Below are 19,100 nucleotides of genomic sequence, written 5' to 3'. Positions count from 1 at the left end.
GAAACAAAATTAATCACTACTCTCAGGTCCCCTTTTATCTTCCTTCCACTGACTGTGAAGTGAGCGTTTTGTTTCATTATGCAAAAACAATGCATGAATTAAATTCTGATGGGTTACTGTCTAACCTCATAAGATTTATGGTATAATAATTTGCTTCATTTTTACCATTCTCGAAGCATGCTAGACGGAAGGATGAGCACATGCCGCTGCGGCATCACCGGGCCACAGCCATGAAAGTCGTGATCCCCTCTCTGGCTCTTGGCATGAGAAGCCCGGCCGCCACTGCGTGCGACAAGCCGAGATGAGCTCAGCTATGTACCTTTCTTCAGGGTTTCTTTATTTTTCTTCAGGAATCATATAACTTAAGACTGTCATAGTTCAGATCAATTCCTATTGTAGTGTTTCAATGTTTCACCCATTATATTCCCCAAAGTAAGCTTGCCCATATGTTTTTATGTTGCTGCAGGTTGGTTTTACATTGGTTTTAAAAGAACCATATACCCAAGATCAAAGAGTATACAAAAGCAGATAAACAAGGTGTATATTTGCCGAAATGCTCTCTTCTCACTTTATTATTTCCATGTTAATGGAACACTACCTTGGACCGCTATGGTGCCCTGATTATTCTACAGGAGCTTTAATTCCTTTCCGTACACTGGGTTCTTTTGCTCTTCGGCGCTTTTGTTCTTGTTCTTGTTTGCCTTCTCGCTCACCTGGTTCTTTGTTCTTCTGTTTTTTACAGGTCATCATGCTGCTGGAGATCGCCGCCTTGGGTCGCCATCGCTGTTTCTATGAGTGCAACATCTCGTTGTGTTAGTGGTTAGCTTCACCCTTCAAACTTTCCGCTCGCTACCTAGCTCCGCTATGAATAGTCTCTATGTTGTCGTGTTTTCCGTAAGGAGTTCATGTGTTACAACTCTCAACACTCTTAGCATGAGGCTCACATTGAGTACAGTTATGTACATAAATAGCAAGAACAATTTATCGCAAGATAGCACCGCGAAAAGTCAGTACGTATTGATGTTTGAATTATATGGACGCGCGGTTCATCTGGGTGACCACAGAAATGCTTCTTGGACTGCATCTGGTGCTTTGATTTGCCTTTTTTTTTTGCCTCAGATTACATATGATGCACACACGAGCGATAGGTTGATATGTATTTTACCTGCTTGCTTCCGACTTCAGCTTAAATATTTTTATACTAAAATTCGTTTGGTAAGAAGCAATGGAAGTATTGGTTGCTATGCAGCCCAAAATATGTATGTTTGGATTTTAGTACTGTGTTTTGGCTGTTGCTCGATTTTGGTACCATGTTTGGGTTGGGCCAAGACTTCTAAACTGATCTGCAAATTGCCAGAGCTTCATCTAGCGTTTTCATGTACCTTCTTTTAGGTGTTGGGGGCGGATGTAGCTGGTTCCGGCGGCGCACGGTCAATCTGGGAGCAGTGCACAGTTAGTGGAGAGGAGGAGATGGGGAAGATGAGATGGACTTAGTGGTTCAGGATGAGAGGATAAGCGTTTGGGTTAGAAGAGAATCAGCGTGAGTTGGACCATAAAGAAAGATTCCATCCAAAGGAAGGCAAATAGACAACGTTAGACACGCGTCGGATGGACCATGGGTGCGCATCTACCCCCGTATGCAGCGGGGTTCATCCGCATTGTGATATATGCTTTTTTTTGTTTCAGGTTCTACGTTGCTGCTGCAGGCTATTGCTGCGACTGTTTCTTTGGTAGGTACCTGCTTATGAACATAATTGGGCTGAGTGAAATTCATCTTTCTTAGCGGTGAATGAGTCTTTGACTTACTGGTGAATAAGTTTTAGACATACCTGTTTTGTATAGTACATTTGTCTGGTTCATTCCCATGTCCTACGCTGATGCAAGTCTTCTGTAAACTGTTTGTAGGCGCAAACCATTGTCACAGCTCAGGCGGATGCAGCAGGCAATAAGAAGAATGTCTAAATAAAAAGCAGGTATGTTGAGGGTGACTTTGATGCGTGATGGGCGCTGGTGCTGCGGTCCACACCCAGATCGATCCGCTAAGGAACTGCCCCACATCCAGATCGATGCCGCCAGCAAAATCTGAAGAACAAGGTGTTATCTCTCTTTCTCTCTTCGTAGTAGCAATGAGTTGATCTTGCTCAGGGCATTTTGGGCCTTTTCCAATTGATCATATGCTATTCTTTCAGTATTTGCTGCTTTAGCTAAAGATTGCAGGTTGTTGTCTACCGCAGGGGTCATCACAACACTGGCCTCCATTCTTGCTTCATTGAGTTGCCCATCAATGCTTATTAGCGCAATGCAGAGGTAGCTCCAATTATGCAGTTTGTTTAATCAAATTGTTTCCTGGTTCGAGGCTGCAGATTTGCACACTAATTGTTTCTATAAATGTCAGGCCTAAAAGACTATTGATAGGATGACAATAGGAGGACAAGAGATGCCACATTACCAAACCGGCCCTCCTCAGACTCTTATTTGGCAAGGATCTGCAGGTTCTCTCTGTCTATTTTGTCTCTTAAAAGTACATACCATCATTTCCTTACATTTCCTTTTCTTGTGCTGTAGGCAAGAATGAACGCCCTCCAGTTTAGTTGCTTACAAGGCCCATCGGTAATTAGCTTCGCCAATAGTTCTCATGTTTGTTTGATACATCGAGTAACTTGTTCACTGTGCCTTTCAAGTGTGCCCAAAGTATTGAGGTAGTATGTGGCTAGAATTACTTGCACTCAAGTTTCAGGTAGGTGATTTTGATCCCATGTTCTAGCTTCAACTTAGACTAATATATTTGGCAGTTCAGCCTTGCAGACTGATGCTTCATAGGTTTTACCAATTTATTATTCATGTTTGTTTATTTTGACACATTTAACAGTATCCTACACTTTCCTCACTCTCTATCAATGCAAATCCTTAATTATTATCATGCCATATATTTATAGAATTTGTTCGTTCTGGGTGAGGAAAGGAACACTTGGATCCTGTTCTCTATGTTTTTTGGCCAGAAAGTGTTGTGGTGCATTTGGTACTTACAACCGCCGCAAACCAGTTAGAAAGGACTAGATATGCTGCTCCCTCGAATGCTTCCTTACTGTAATTAGTTTAAGTGTTGTGGTGTGTTTGGTACTGATAATCTGTAGGATAATGTGTTCAACATACTTAATCTTCGAGGTTGGATGCACTATTTGTTTGGAGACCCTACAAATGTTATTGTGAAATTTTGTTACATGAGAAAATATAGGATTTCATTGTTGGAATCTGCAAAACATATTGTTCCTGAGCACCAATTCTACTTTTCTTTATCTCTGTCTAACCTATTGATTACTTTAGATCTTACTTGACGATACATATTTAGATTTTGAGCACCAGAGATTACTGAGCCTCTACCATATTTTACATGTGGTTTGTGTCAGTATTGTAAACATCAGACTCTCAACTACAATATCTTTATGCTTATTTCGATATATATGGGGAGTAGTATCTGATGAAATCTCATATTTCTTTTGTTTTGATCTAAATGTTATTTTTATCTGCCCTAAAATCTCGGGATTGCACTGAGAAAATATGCAGACGCATGTCGTGTTTAAATTTCCTATGCTATTTAAGTCAGTTTGCTGCCAGGATAATGTCAGCACTAGCATTCATGTCTATAAATTCTCCAGGGTCATAATTTGAATAATTATGCAAGACACTTTGAGTAAAGGTTTTCTGTAGATCTTTGCTCCTTGAAAGCTAGGACTTGGGGAACACAAATGTTCTCGCTTCGAGACCTGATCTGCATAATTCATAAATAGTTGTTATGTCTAGGTTTAAATTTTTGAATAATATGTAAATCAGTGACATACTAGCATCAGTCGTTCATAGTTGCTATGTCTAGGTGTTAATTGTTTGAATAATATGTAAATAGTTGTGGGTGATAACTGAAAGTTTACGATGCTATTGTTTGAGAAATGAGAGAAGAATAACATGCATAACTATTCCTCATCAGAAAGGACAAATATTACGTGGTATTTTTTAGATTCAAAACTTTGAGATTATATGGTCCCTGAAGTAATTTGTTGGAGTTTCCGTAAACCATTGTCTTCCCATCTCTTCCTAGCACATCACTTTTCATTCCTCTTGAAATGTGTTGATTACATTGTACTTATCTTTCTTTCTCTATAGAGCATGCTTGTCTTTCTTTCTCTATAGAGCATGTTTTACGTGCTACGGAGCTGACGGACAACGTGTTTGGCAAAGATACAGTTGTTGATCCAAAATCAGTTGTTGAACCTCTGCCTTGGCCAAATGATATTTTTTATGTATTTTCAACATGTCTTATATAATATATTTTTTTATCTGTTCACCATGTCTTGACAAAAGATATAAATGCAGATGTGGGAGACAATAAACCCCTGGGACCATACGAGTACATGGCTCCAGCTTCACGTTAGGTATGCATATTGAATTTTAGTTTCCGGGGCCACTAAGTTATCAGGTTCTTATAAATTCAGTTTCTATGATCTCTTTGGCCTTTTAGTATGGATGTGGTGATCGGCTTGGATTTTCAAACAGATCTGAGATTAAAAATGATTGTTTGCATTTTTACGTAAGAGGATTATCAAAGAAGGATGTTTCCTTATAAACAAACTGTCCATTCGAAGTTATGTTTTCCCACATGCTTACTGATTTTTCTACAATACTTGCCTACGATGATTTGTTAAGTATTTATGCTATACTGATAAAAACTGCTTCACATGCTTGATACGTAGCCTTGCAGCTTTCTTTTGCTCTACGTGTGAATAGAATCCGTCGGAGCTACTTCCCTGATGGCCAGATTTACTTTTGAATGCCCGTACTGCTTGCAGCGGATGATGTTCACATGTTTGTCTATCAGCCATGGTGAACCTGGTCAGATCATGCGACACTTTTTATGCAACGTTGTTGCCTACATGACCATGTTGTTAAACCTTGACTAAATTTCAGTAAAATGTACCCAGGAATTCAATCAGCTATGTTATATAATATACTTAGCACAGTATTGTGTTAGATGAACATGTACATGTTTTTATCTATCTATGCTGGAATTTATGCTACGACATTAAACTTATATGCTCTCCGTCAGACGTATTCACAAGACTGTCATATAGCCTAAATCCAAAATGCAGTTCTATGTACAATTCCATCCTCATTGAAATTTAGGACATCATCACTAATCTTAATTAGTGTAGTATGGATTTTTATCGTTTTTATACAAAATCTACATTTGCACGGATTTCACGGGATCGTGCGCCAAGGCGCACATATAAATCTAGTTACTCTAGCTAGCATGTAGGTTCAGACTACCTTCCTAGTAGTTGGTACTATGGGTATGTTTGGTTTGAGCCCCAACTTGCCCCACCAAAATTTTGGCATGACTAAATCAAGGGCATGACCAAAATTTTGGTTCCTTGTTGTTGTTTGGATGGTATCCAACGCACCTTCCAAAATTTTGGCAAAATGGAGATTTTATTTGGTTTGTAGCTAGCTGTGACTCCATGACAGAACTCACCACGCTGCGCTGAAAATTGTTGAACGTGCCGATCGAGCTGCATGCACTCCATAATCGCAAGAGACAAAGGACCCAGCGCTTAATCAAAAGCTAAAAGAATTAAACTGCTGTTATCCATGCACTAGAAGACAGAAAAAGCAAATAGAAAATTACATGGGGCCACCGGGGAGAGAGTGGCAAGTACCACGCCAATTTTTTGGCGGAGCTTCTCCGCCCCTCAATTCGCCCGCGCGGCCGCAAGATTAAGAGCATCCCCACTCGTGGCCGCTCCCCACGCCCAAATCCGGCGAAATTTTCGTCCGGATTGGAGGAAGATTTGGCGTGGGGAGGAGTAGTTTCCCAGTCGTGTGCTCCCCAAGCGGCGTTTCTCGGGGAAAAAGAGGATGGCTCGGGGAATCCGGACGAAAGAGGAGACACGTGGGCGTGGGCGGTTGGTTTAGCTTCATCCGGAGTCCCCGGGAGACCCCCGGGAAACCGAGAATGGCATGGGGAGTCCGGACGAAAATAGACTCAAATCCGGACCAAAACGAGGAACCGGGGGCCTGACTGGACCGTTTTTCGCCGTCCGGATGAAAAAAAGTGTCCACGGGGGCTCTGTGGGGAGACGAGTGGAGATGCTCTAACACAGGCGTGGAGCGGGCGCCGCTGGCGAGCCAAATAATTGGCACCGATCCAAACGGGTACTAAATTTTTGGAGCGAGCCAACTTTTTGATATGGTTAGCTTTGGCTGTAATCCAAACATGCCCATATAGATCCAATCACTGAGCCATTGCCTTCCTAGGGGTTATATGACGTAGGACAAGGGTACTTCAGCTATGCCGCTATGCCCTGCCCAAACACGGTATGAGGTCAACGCGGTTGCTACGTCGCTTAAGCATAGGATGACCAATTCGTATTAACATGATGAAACCCGTTTTAGTGGAACTCGCCTTTCATTGTGCCTTCGGTACCTTTTCAGAGTTCCACCACCAACCAGTGTCAAGCCCATGAATTGACGATCTCTATCTAGATTCATTCACTTTAGAAAATAATTTTGCTTTTCATGCAAATTATAGTCGAGAGGGAAAATTTATCCAATAGTATTTTTTTTGGAGCAACCGGCAGGAGCACTGCCTTTTCATTAAGAAGAGAGAAATTTGGTCAGTTTATAAGGGAAACTGACCGAAAACCGTACAACCCAAACGCCACACACCGGCCCCGAGGCCGCGCACCACACGAGCCGATAACACTCCCGCCCTAGCAAGAGGCATCACTCAAAGAAAGCTCCCGGAGCCGCCGCTCCGATGTCCACACCGGTCCCGAGACCGCGCACACTGGCGAGAACCGAAAAACAACCGAAACACAACACACCGGCCCCGAGGCCGCGCACGCTACGAGCCACCGACACTTCAGCCCAAGCAAGAAGAGACGACACTCAAAGACACAAGAGATTCGGAGCCGCCGCTCCGACGTCCACACCGGTCCCGAGACCGCGCACCCGCCTAGCCGGCAAAGCAGCTGCCACGCAAAGCAAACCAAAACTTGCCTAGCGGAGTACCAGACCTCCAAGACATCGCCCCCAAGGGGGAGACGATGAAGACGCCGCCGATGCCCGCTCTAGCGAAAGCCAAAGCTTAGGTTTTCACCCGGAGACTCTGAAACTTCACACGACGAGGGAGGTGAAGGAGCTCCTCGACAATGCCTCCATCGAGGGGAACGACATCCGAGGACGCCGACATCGCCGGCACCAACCGAAGCGGATGCAGTGCTTTCGCGCGGAGTTCACCTAAACCCAAGTCGTTGAAGCCTATCCACAAAGGCGAAGAAGATGTGCCAGCGTCGCAGCACGCCATCGCCACCACACGAAGCCAACCGTGCCAGAATGCCACAGTGCTCCAGGACAAGCCCTACGGCCGCCCACGCAGTCGTGCCCTGCCGCCCGCACGGCCAAGGCAGAGTAGCGGAGACCTCCAAACCCCGGAGCCGCCGCTCCGGCCTTCACGCGCAGCAGCAGAGCGACCACCTCATATCGACTCGCCACCCGCCGTGGGGCGCCGGACAGCGCCCCGACCACCCGAAGAGCGGCGCCGCCGCGCCGCCGTCCAACCGCCATGGCACACCTCCACCATGGCTGCAGGTGCCAGCGATGGCAACCTGCCACACACGCAGTGGCCCACCAAAGCCGCCAGGTCCCCGACGAATCTGAGGCAGCTACCACACGACCACCGTGTCGAGGCATCCTCGAGATCCATCGGCCTCCACGCAACCTCTGCGTCGAGGCACCACCCGGCTGCCGCCCACCAACGCCACCGCATTCCCGGGGCCGTCGCCCGGGCCATCTAGCCGCCGTCACCCGCGCCCAGACCCAGAAACGTGGTGGTAGAGGACCACCAAGGGCCAAGGCCGGCACCGGCAGCCGCATGCCGGCGAGTAGACGCCGCATTCGCCAGCGCCGAAGACTCCCGCCGGCCGACCGGGAACGGCCAACAGAGACGCCGGACCACCCCCGCCGGCAGGCGCACAACCGCCGGGGACGGCGCCGGCCGTGGCGCTGCCCACGCAGCCGCCAGGACCAGGCGCAGATGAAGAAAAATCCGGGGCCGCCGCCCCGGCGCACGCTGCCAGATCGAGCCCGGACAGGCCCAGATCTAGCCCACAGGGCCGAGCTCGAAGCAGCCGTCGGCAGCGCCGGCCGCCGCACGCCGCTGCGCGAGATCGACGCCTCCACCTTGCTGCAGAGCAGCCGCGACGCGCCCGGGCCGCCGCCCGGCCTCCCCACCCCTCGCCGGCAACGCCCCACACGGGCCGGCGACCGCCAAACAGAGAGACCCCCACGCCCTTTGGAGATGGGGCCCGCCGCCACCGCGGCAGGGGCCAGCGGCAGCGGCGGAAGCGGCGGCCGGACTGGAGACTACTGGCGGCGCGCGGTGTTTCCGCCCCCGGTGTCGCCTGGGGAGCGACGCGAGGAGCGCAAGTGCAAAATTCTATTCTCTTTTATCCAATAGTATCAATGAACATGAACAAAAGAACTGAACTTGCCTGGTAATGGACAGACAGTGGAGTTCAATGGGTTGGCTTGATGAACTCCGGCTTCTGAAAACCCAAAAGTCTGATAAGGACTTGTTCCAGAAATATGCATGGAATATATGGAATGCATATGATGCTAATGATATGCTCATATTAAAAGGTATTTGCATTCGGATGCATTCTTGAGTGAATTTTGGATGCATAGATCTAGCAAACAAGCAATAATCAAGTTGCCCTGTTGGTCTAGCTAACCAAATCAGCAAAATTTATGTACTAAAACTAATAGTAGAGCTGACTAGTCTAACTTGGTTGACCTAAAAGCTAATTCCTAGATAAACTGGTTCAGTTTATCACAATGATGGATCGAGGAACTCTTGGAACATTGTTGGTCCACCCTCCTGCTCAATTACTCCCCCTAAAAATCTCACCCCTGGTCATAGAGATTATCATCACGCTCATCCTATATAATCATGCTATGAATAATCACGCAAGCAGTCATCACCTCTCACATTATCTCAACACTTCATGTTCTAGTAGGATGCCGAACAATAGCTCAACGAGTTTGGATCACCCAAAAATCCCGCTCCACATCCTTCCAGACGTTGGTGGCAGAATCGGGCAAGAAGGGCGGAGGCGCCGCAGCGGAGAGAAGGAGATGAGCAAATTGGGGTGGGGAGGGAGGTGGAGTGGACGGTGCCGCGGACGGGAGGGCCCATGGCAGACAAGAGGATGACCAAGGTGGACACAGACGCTATTGGATCCAGTAGACAACCATGTTAGAGTTAGAGTTTGTTCCAACATTGTGTTGGTGCAGCCCGAGGCTGCACCCTCTCTCTTCCTCTCTCGGACAAACGAACGAAGGGAGACAATGGAGTGGAGACTCGGAGTTTTCCCGGCCGGCGCACGAACGCCGCCGTGGGCGCACAAACACCCTACTCTTTATTCCTCATCAGCTCACCTTACACACGAGCAGTACATCAGGTTTTATAGCTGGGCTAACGCTAGAAGCACGAACTCCACGTTGCCCCTCCACTATGCCGCTCCATCCGCATGCTCCGGCCGGCGCGCACGACGCGCACGACGCGGCTGCCTCCAACGGATCGCAACGGCTCCAGCACCTCCACGCTACATACGCGGCAAGATCTAGACTGACTCAAACCTGAACTCGAACGCGGCCAAACCAGCGTTCTGACGCGACCTAAGCACCCAAACAACAATGCAGCACTAACATGCCCACCTACAGACGCAGCACATACATGATGCTAAGGTGGTTTATTTCTAACACATTGTACACCACCGTACGTATATCTCTGTTCCTTCTTGAATAGAGTACTGCTCTAGTAACTCTACCGATCAACCTTACGTCTCTGATCAAGAAACGAAGCAAAGATCGATTGTTGATCCCTGCACGAGGTATACATCTAACCGGTGCGACGGCGCAAGATACAGACGCAGTACAATCTACAAGCATAGAACGATCGATGGCGTCGACTCTTCCGCAATGGTCTGACCTCCCAACGGACGTGCTAGGCCAGGTCCTCGCCCGCGTCCCGCTCCCCGGTGACCGCGCCCGCTTTCGCGCGGTCTGCCGCTCGTGGCGCTCGACGCCGGGATGGCGGCTGCCGTGGATCGTCCACAGGGACGGCACCTTCGTCACCTTCCCTGACTGCGGCCTGCACCGTCTTCCCCTCCCCGACAAGGCGAGTTTCCTAGGCGCCACCAACAATGGCTGGCTGGCGCTTGAGCGCGCGGTTGAAGGGAAGGAGCACGCACGCAGCTACAGTCTGTACAACCCCTTCACCGGCGCGACTTTGCCGCTCCTGGGGCTGGAGTCGGTCATCGTCAAGGTCTCCAAGTGGTTCGAGGTACGGAAGGTCCTCATGCGGTCGACGGTGGATGACGTCGTCGTCGTCACGACCAACAACTGGTACTACCCGGTCATCCTGTGCCGAGCTGGGAAACCAGGTGCCTGGATACCCAAGCCAATAGAGATGCCCTACGCTTGCCTCATAGATGTTGAGTTCCTTGGGGATCGTCTCTACGGGATCACCTCTGATGAGGAACTCGTGGCCTTCGATCTTGGCGAGGATGATGAAGGCAGGCCCACCGTTTCAGGTGTTACGTACGTGATCAGGCATCCAACGAGTGGTGGTGAGGAAGAGGACATGAATGGCAAGTATGTGCCTGAACTTTATCAAGGTGATGGCGAGGTGCCGGACAATGAAGTGGCCGTCGACCGCCATCTTGGTCGGAAGGGTCACATTACGGATAGTTGGCACCTCCTGGCGTCAAACGGCGATTTGCTGATGCTGAGACGGCAGAAGAGCACACCACGCTGCTCCCCTGAGTACAATATCAAGATTGAGGTCCTAAAGGCCGACATGAACATTGGCTCCTGGGTTCCGGCTCGCAGTGAAGAGAGTCAAAAGCTTTTCATCAGCAAGCGCTTTTGCAAATGTTTTCCTGCACCTACAAAGAAACTCACAACCTGCTACTTTGTCGGCCAGTGGGACATTGACGACCATAGCTCTGAGCCGCTGCATGAGTACGATACAAGGTCGACATGGGTTTTTCCTCCCGAGGTAGTGCTCTAACGTACCATGGGCACTTGTAATTTACTTTAGCGCCACATATTAGGTTTTGTTTTTCTACCTGAGTGGTTACTGCGAGCAAACTTACTAGACATGTGTGCTCGCAGAATTTTCCACCCGGTGCATTGCAAGCATAAGAGTTTCAAATAAAAGTAACCGCTGAACCACAGGGCAAATTCTGAAGTATAATTATAGTCATTGCATTATTATCTATACTAGCAATGATCGGCGCGGCGGCACGCCGCGCCATATGGTGGCTAATTGATGGTAATTTCTCATGAATAATTATATAGTTGACAATAGATAATGTTCGTGCTTCAGCCATGATAATATGTTCATCTCTAACAATGCATACCATCCTAGATATCGATTTCCATAACACTGAAATATACTGAATGCAAATATACAGATCCAGCCTACTGCATTGCCAACCAAAGAAGATTCAAGAAGCACAAACTTGAATGAGGACTTTTTTTAGGAGCCTGCTTGATCCAAGAAATGAAGTGAGATGAACCACATCCCATGTTTCTCGAATGCTTTCTCACCAAGAACCCCTATAGAGAGAATAGTATATAGCTTAAGCCTAGTAAAGTCACACTGAATGCATTAAACTTAAAGTACTCTATTGATGTTTTCTCAGCTTTTACCACGTATATTGTTCAGAATGACAGCAACAGAAATAAAAGAGGGACTCCCTACCTGTGCCCACGCTGCAATGAAATCATCAGAGCCTTTACCAAAGAACACCCATGAATCGAACATGTCTTCCTCTAACGCAGTGTTCCACCCATATCTCACTCCACCTCCCATTCGCATTTCTCCTGAGCGCCGGCGACCGCGCCCATGCCTCCTCATCGCTGACCTCAGCGGCGTCTCCCTTCCGGCCTTCCAGCTGATGGCCCGATGCCGCCAATTAGCTTGCGCTGGCGGCACGCCCCTGCTATTCCCCGCCGGCCATCATCAATTGGGGCTGCCGGAGAGCCCGAGGACCAGGCGGTAACAGGAGGCTCGCGAAAGGCCAGGTGACCCGGAGGTTGGCGCTAATGGATGCACAAGGTGCGGACCTCGTCTCCATCGGATTCGTGGCCACGACCACATTGCGTTTGCTGACTCCACCAAGCCAGCCACCTGCTACCACTCCGGCAGGTTGGAGCGAACCGGAGCACCCAAGTATAGCATGCTTCCGTAGTGGATCATGGATGCTCCTCCCAACATCTTTCGCGAATGGTAATTTCTTCACCCACCTTGTTCTCGATTAATGCTTGATAATCTCATTAATTTTTTATTTTATAATACTACTGTAGTTCACTGATAACGAAAGTAGTGAGTTAACTTAGTTCCTCCATTCCATTATCAATTCACTTCGATTCTCCCCAACCAAATTTCGGTGTTGTTCACGATTGCTAAATACAAGGAACAGAGGCATTCCTCGGTTCGTCACCATATCCATCGGTATGCATTACAGATAGATTCGAGTCAGTATGCACTGTTTTCTTTTCCTTTCCAAGCCTATAGTATTGCATTATGCTGCTATGAAAGAAAGCTACGACACTATATGCTGCTCATAGATAGCCATGATTCGGTGGACATGTGAAATAAGCTAAAGGCAGCACTATAACGTTGATTTAGAAAATTATCACCTACATAGTAGGTGGTTGCGCCTAATGTAAAACTCAAATATCTATATGCTTGTGTTGCAAACTCAAAAAATTCACTCATTTTAAGTCAAACCAGTGAACTGAAAAAATCACAATCATTACAGTGATAAATTATATAGCATAACTGAATTTAAATATTATAGCATCAGGTCACAAAAATTTACAGGATTAATTTCACCATCCTATAACATGAATTGCCACCGAAGACCAGAAAAAACACAATTCATATTTTCATAATACTCCAGCTCAACAATAGACATCTTGTCAGCTGCTATCTGCAGCCTGTGATACTGATACACCGCTAGTGCTATTTCTGCTGATCAGAAACTCAGCATTGCTTGTTGAACAGCTCCTGAAACCTGTAGATGCCCAACTGAAATTCAGTATAGAGTGCTCGTAGTAGCAGTCACGAGTAATCTGTTGGGCTGGGGCAAAGACATGATTTGTTTGTTCCGTGCAATCATTTACTTAGTAAATTAGGATTTCCTCTAAACAAATATAGAGGTGTAAAACTTTTAAACATGAATAGACATGGACCAGTAAGGAAGTGCATTGAAAATTAGTCTATTACACATTCAGAAGTGAATTTAAGGTACTCAGTATACATAGGTTAGTTAAAAACCTGGTCAGCTAATGCTAGAGCAACATACACATTAAAGGTTGCCATTCGAAATAAGTATATATAGACTAATTGCTTTGGGAAAGCAGAGTGTCAAACGTCTTAGGGAGGGGAGTTATTTACCCCAGTTTGAAGACCACTCGAGCATCACTATCAGCCCCTCTGGAAATATCATAGATAAAAAAAATAGGACGAACACTCCAGCAACAGCTGCGTGACAACCCAAACGTGAACCGACATCTCATCAGCTCCCTGCATAGTGTCAAAGATGAAGAGGCAGAGTACAAAGTGATCAAAGTGGTTGCATCAGACCACACGAACTACGTGGGCACAAACACGACGTTGTTGCTGTTGAAAGCTAAATAACAATGGCAACGCAGTTTTAAGGTTATAAACAGTGCTAAGAAAACACAATGTAAGCGAGTACCAAGTTTACTTTGAAGTAGCAAGCACTGACTAAAAATCTGAACCTTATTTGGCCTTAACCGTCCGAACCTAATCTAGCAAGTCTACATGCATAGATGACAGAGAGGTGGACCTAAGTTTCTGGCTGATGCTATTGCTGTTGAAAGCTAAATAGGCAATGCAATTTTAAGGTTCTAGAGACCGCTAAGAAAACACAACGTAAATGACTACAAGTTTCCTTTTAAGTAGCAATCATTGTAAATCTGAACCTTATTTTGGAATTCACATTGAGAAGTTAATCTATCAGAAATGCATCGAAAATTATATTATCAAACAAAGCCACATAAGAAACCATAGATTCCTCAACTGATCAGGCATAGTTGATTACTTCATAAAACATATCATTAGAGTATACAATGCTGAAGCAACATCGCACTGACATCATACTTAGATAGTAACCCAATGAACAAATAATATTATAGATGTCTAATAATTTCTCAGCTCAATGGCTGCAAATAAAACAATAGATAACTATAATTGCTAAGCTGGGATATGAAATAAATAATTAAGTTGAATAAGATGAAGCCTAATTTGTCGCATAAGTACAAAATAGTAATATAGATGGGGGTAAGCATCAACATAGAGTCACAATGGCATAACTTTTTAAATCAAACATCGAGAAAATTAAATGGCCCAAAATCAAAATGATTTTCTGAAACCAACAGAAAAATACATGCATCCCTACTTCCATGGATATGACTGTAACATACCTCTATTTATAATCAATCAACTAACAGCGAATTCTCTTCCGTTCTCTATGGCATCTCTAGTTTTCCTTAATGTCTAACCGCTAGCTTCAAGACTTTGGAGAATCATGGAAGGAAGACAAACAAATCACATGAACTGCCAGATTGTACCAAAAGAGAAAAGGCAGAGAAATGTGGTGTTATATCACACAGTAAGTGCTTAAAAATCTTGCCACTGAATTGGCCTCAATGGTTGTTTAGTATAGGGCACGCAAAATACTTTAGATATTTTTCTTGTGATGTTAAAGCAGAAGAAGTGGCTCCTACTATGATGTTCCTATAAAAAATCCTCTACATAAAAAAAACAACTAATTCCTTTGGCAAGCATGGGATGAAAAGGACAAAAATATGAAAATTAAGCTTCAGATGTATTCTGCAAGAAAGAAATTCACATAGAAAATGAAATTTACATCACAGTGAACTGGTTTGCCAGTGTTCGAACTATTGATGTAGCATCCCCCCATGTTGCTGCTAATGACGGTGCAGACCAATACAGGTGGATTTCCTCTGCTACCTAGAACACATAATACGGTGTAGAGAAGTCTCATGGATAGGCATGTACATTACAGTATTCTTCTTTATTTATCACTACCGATCAAAATAAATTACTATTGCTCATCATGTGTTCAGCCGGCTGGAAATCAAACATGAACTTTAAGGAATTTAAAAATTATAGGGTTGCTTGCCTCCGGAGTTGGATATGGCTCATCCGGGACGAACTCAACAGTGTTAGTGAGGTAAAACGCCACACCAGCAGTCCGCCGTCTGTCCATCTGCCTTAAAGTACCACCGGTGCACTTCCTCCACTGCATTGGGTCATCAATCATCATATAGATAGCATCATGGTCAGAATTTGGAACCCAAGGAGATTAAAAGGTTGGATAGGAAAGGGATCAGGTTGACAGACTTTTTGTTGGACTATAAACATACCTAGATTTGAGATTAGTTTGCAATTATATCTCCCATGCTTGGAAGGCACATCTGCAAGTTCAGCCAACTGGATTCATTGATCTGCTGGATTGGTACTCACAATGCCACATCTGCCTTGGTCCCTTTGATCACCTTGTCCGACAATTGCATTCCCTGTCAAATGTGCAAGACCAACCAATGTCAATAGATGAATGAGATGTAAAACGCCAGGCAGACCAAACTTGCTCTAGTGCTGGTCGTTGCCATGTCCTATACAAAGAAACAGGTCTCACCACAAGGACCCGTTGAGAGGGAGCACCGGCCCTGTCGGCTCCTCTGATATACCCGGTTAAGGCTGAAAAAACATCAATGGAACGTTTGGTGAAAGCTAGATAGGCGAATATGAATGAAAACAAATATAAATCAGTTGTCATACAGATCTAGGGGCAGGGATTTGAACTGATAAAATGTGACAAAAAAGCAGCAAGAATGGACAGAAAATTGACATATATTTAGAGTTTGCATGGCACCAACATACAACAGGAGTAATGGCTTCTTCTATTTTATTTTCCATGTTCATTATGCCATGCATTTACAGGTAGATACCTCTCTGAAAAATAAAACTTGAGAATGGAAAATCTGCTACAAAATTGAACATAGCATCGGGTTGATTCTACAACATGGCTCGCAACTACTAATTCTAGAGATCAAGAAAAAGGCAATATCAAAAGCAAAAAACAACATAGCAAAGCAAATCTAGCCTTAGTTTCATATACCATATAAGAATGAACTCACAAGATTCAAACAAAATTAGTAAAAATCTATGGTGGAAAGGAAGACGTTGAGATCCTCCATCGCACCGTCTGACGTGTCATGGCAGCAACCCCAGGGCCCCAAAATTGCTGTCAATTGCAGGGGCGTGGAATGTTATGACGATGCTCACCAGGCGTCACCTCCTCGCTGCTCCCTGCTCGTTTTCCCGCCTCCTTGCCGACGACAACACCGCCGCCCCAACTCCCTCCCGATGTCATGGGGCGACCAGATCAGCGCCAGCTGCCCCGACGACTGAACCAAACGGGCGATTCGAGATAGACCTCGTCCACCCAGCGATGGGAACGGGACGACGCGGGCTTCTAGGAGGTAGGCGTCGGCGTCGATGTACCGGAGCAGCAGCCAGGGGAGGTCGAGGAGGAGATGCAGGCGAAGTAGAGAAAGACATCCTCCGCGAGGAGGAGCAGCCGGAGGTGCGGCAGCGTCAGTGAAGTGCCGGCGACCAAGCCTGGAGGGGCTAGGGTTTCGCGGGCGCGCGCCCAAGGGCGCGACCAACCACCGTGGTGGCGTGGAAACGAAAGAGGAGGAGGAGGCGGGGCACAGCACGGGGCGCTGGACATGTCCAGGGAGAGGGGCGGGGCGGTGCTGGCGGCGATGGAGAGATGGGAGAGAAGAAACGTGGGAGGTGGGGGGCAAATCGGTTGGTTAACTCTACACTCAATGCATCGTTAAGCGGCATACTTTGGTTTGTTCCTATACAAATACTACAGCTACGCGTGCAAATAAGGCAAAAGAAATTGCATAGTGCTTCCAGGTCTTCTAAATACGCTAGACAGCACCCAAACAATACACAGGAAAAATGGAGTGGGGTAAAAATACACGTGTCAGCAGGATGTGGACTCAAAAAAAACTGCAAAATTAGGAGAAAAAAGATGTTTGTTAAGGATTAATATAGTAGTTAAGTTATATGGATGATGTGCAATAACCTATTAAACATCTAAAGATGCTCAGCTAGTTTGCAGGTGGACAAATCAACATGAAGGGTGCTGGCGAATCTAGTTAGGCTTATTCTCTCCGATGGAATCACCTACTGGTTGTATCGGAAGCTATGATAACTAAGTTTTCAGTTTCAGTACTGGGCACGGATTTTTATTTGATAAACTGGCATGAAAAATTGTGTACACCTGATTATTCTGAACCGATTGTGATGAGTACGTGACCGGAAATGCGTCTGGGTCTGTTCCAGCGGGGCGACGCAAAGTGACCGGGCCGTCCGCGGAGACGCAAACCTGGCCCAAATATGCGCCAGGTTTGCGTCTCGGCGGACGTCCGGAAACGTCCGCTCGTGTCTGGCGGACATTTCGGCTGGCCCGCCTGGCAGCGACCCTGCGTCGATGCGTCTTCTCAAACGCGCCAGCGACTGCAAAGCTGCGTCGCTGCATCGTTTCGGCTGGCCCGCCTGGCAGCGACCCTGCGTCGATGCGTCTTCTCAAACGCGCCAGCGACTGCAAAGCTGCGTCGCTGCTTCGCTTCGGCACACAGCGCCACTAATGGCGACGATGCCTCGGCTGCCGAGCGGCCGCCCAACTCCGCCAACTAGGTTAATGGCGACGCCACGCGTCCCGCGGCCACCGCATGCCGCCGGCCTATATAAAGGGGGCGCGCGTTCTTCTTCCTCATCCACTCCTCCAAAGAAACCCAAGCTAGCCACCACAAAGCTCGACCGTAGCGCCGCCTAGGTGTTCTTGCGACGCAGCCAAGCCCGCGAGGAAGTCCATGGCCGGTCCTGGTGGCCGGCGAGGCGGTCGAGGCCGCGGCCCTGGACGCCCCCGTGCCAACATATGGAAATCAACACAACTGGCTTCTATTTTTTAAAATTTTATATTTGTGTCAACCATGGTTCAAACTATGTGTTAGTTTGTGTAAACCATGTGCCTAACTATGTGTTAGTTTGTGTAAAATCATGTTTTAAAATGTTATATTTGAAACTATGTTTAAATGGAGAAGAGGGAAGAAAGGAAAAAAAATGCGTCGCCCTGCTGGAGCAGACCCAGACACAAACGGACGCGCATACAAAAACGGTCATTTTTGCGTCCGCAGCGTGACGCAAACGGACGCTCGCGGACATTAAAATGCGTCGCGCCGCTGGAGATGCCCTTATGTAGTATGCGAATGTTGTAGAATCCATAATATCTTAGAATTATTAGTGATTAATATAAAGGATTATATTTCAATAAAGTATATAGAATGCATACGTTCTTGGCTTATTGTTGAATATCTTGTAACAAGTAAGACGATACTTCACATAAAAAAACCGGTAGAGAGTCAAGCTAATAGTTCAATTTATACTATAAAGGTTTCTATAAATTTGTTTACATAATGCTACACTGGAAACAATATTTGTTAGACCGTACACGATATATGTTCTACCAAACCACCAATATATTTTATATTAATATATTTGCGTGAAAATAAGGAGGCATACAATTTTATCAATCTTGCCTAGTGGCTATACAATAGGAAACTAACACAGTTTTTGTTACAAAATAGAACTTTAGCACATGGTAAGAGTTTTTTAATGTACATTAGGATACCATGAATCCAACAAATAATATTAATAATATTTCGTATTTGGATATAATACACATTTTTTTAATAAAAAAAATAAGTTATAAGGAAGTGTAGAAGTTTATTGTAAATTATCGACGGGTTCATATCACTGTCACGCGTGCTCCATTCCACTCCCCGCCTCGCCATCGTGACTCGTTGATGTGGAGACCCTGCGCCGGAATCCGCCGCGCATTGTACAC

The 19,100-nt window shown here is 46.2% G+C and overlaps 2 protein-coding genes and 1 long non-coding RNA gene across 10 annotated transcripts; 2 read left to right on the top strand and 1 right to left on the bottom strand.

Moving 5' to 3' along the window:
• The first annotated feature begins 497 nt into the window (after window positions 1–497).
• LOC127314250 (uncharacterized) lies at window positions 498–5,027 on the top strand. Its single transcript, XR_007859526.2, has 8 exons — window positions 498–819; window positions 1,687–1,730; window positions 1,906–2,094; window positions 2,235–2,307; window positions 2,396–2,492; window positions 2,566–4,427; window positions 4,514–4,582; window positions 4,746–5,027. It is a non-coding gene; the product is annotated as an uncharacterized lncRNA (long non-coding RNA).
• A 4,985-nt stretch (window positions 5,028–10,012) lies between these two features.
• LOC127315579 (uncharacterized) lies at window positions 10,013–11,125 on the top strand. Its single transcript, XM_051346055.1, has one exon. The coding sequence runs from the start codon at window positions 10,013–10,015 to the stop codon at window positions 11,123–11,125; it is 1,113 nt and encodes a 370-aa protein (XP_051202015.1).
• A 1,753-nt stretch (window positions 11,126–12,878) lies between these two features.
• Window positions 12,879–17,006, bottom strand: LOC127314251 (uncharacterized). Of its 8 annotated transcripts, none has more exons than XR_007859531.1 (7): window positions 16,463–17,006; window positions 15,813–15,874; window positions 15,541–15,693; window positions 15,021–15,416; window positions 14,575–14,666; window positions 13,523–13,651; window positions 12,879–13,139 (listed from the first exon to the last, which is right to left on the bottom strand). XR_007859531.1 is itself a non-coding variant. In XM_071823437.1 (7 exons), the coding sequence occupies exons 4-7, from the start codon at window positions 15,381–15,383 to the stop codon at window positions 13,109–13,111; spliced, it is 351 nt and encodes a 116-aa protein (XP_071679538.1). In that variant the 5' UTR covers window positions 15,384–15,416; window positions 15,541–15,693; window positions 15,813–15,874; window positions 16,380–17,006; the 3' UTR covers window positions 12,879–13,108. The 8 variants fall into 8 exon arrangements, 2 of the variants coding, with proteins under 2 accessions (XP_071679538.1, XP_071679537.1); XR_011748608.1 differs by having other exon boundaries at window positions 13,523–14,666; window positions 15,021–15,124; window positions 15,297–15,416; XM_071823437.1 differs by lacking the exon at window positions 14,575–14,666 and having other exon boundaries at window positions 15,021–15,124; window positions 15,297–15,416; window positions 16,380–17,006.
• Window positions 17,007–19,100: the final 2,094 nt, after the last annotated feature.

This window comes from Lolium perenne, chromosome 7 (genome assembly GCF_019359855.2).
Source record: "Lolium perenne isolate Kyuss_39 chromosome 7, Kyuss_2.0, whole genome shotgun sequence".
Classification (NCBI taxonomy): Eukaryota; Viridiplantae; Streptophyta; class Magnoliopsida; order Poales; family Poaceae; genus Lolium; species Lolium perenne.
This window is presented reverse-complemented; position numbering and strand designations above follow the sequence as displayed.

Bases quoted from the DNA above. Each gene is read 5' to 3' on its own strand.
- LOC127315579 (XM_051346055.1), top strand. From the start codon at position 10,013: ATGGCGTCGACTCTTCCGCAATGGTCTGACCTCCCAACGGACGTGCTA.
- LOC127314251 (XM_071823437.1), bottom strand. From the start codon at position 15,383: ATGGACAGACGGCGGACTGCTGGTGTGGCGTTTTACCTCACTAACACT. The intron at 15,125-15,296 runs GCAAGCAACCCT...TATGTGTTCTAG, and splicing joins AGCCATATCCAACTCCGGAG to GTAGCAGAGGAAATCCACCT. The intron at 13,652-15,020 runs GTAAATTTCATT...GACACTATGCAG, and splicing joins GCAAACCAGTTCACTGTGAT to GGAGCTGATGAGATGTCGGT.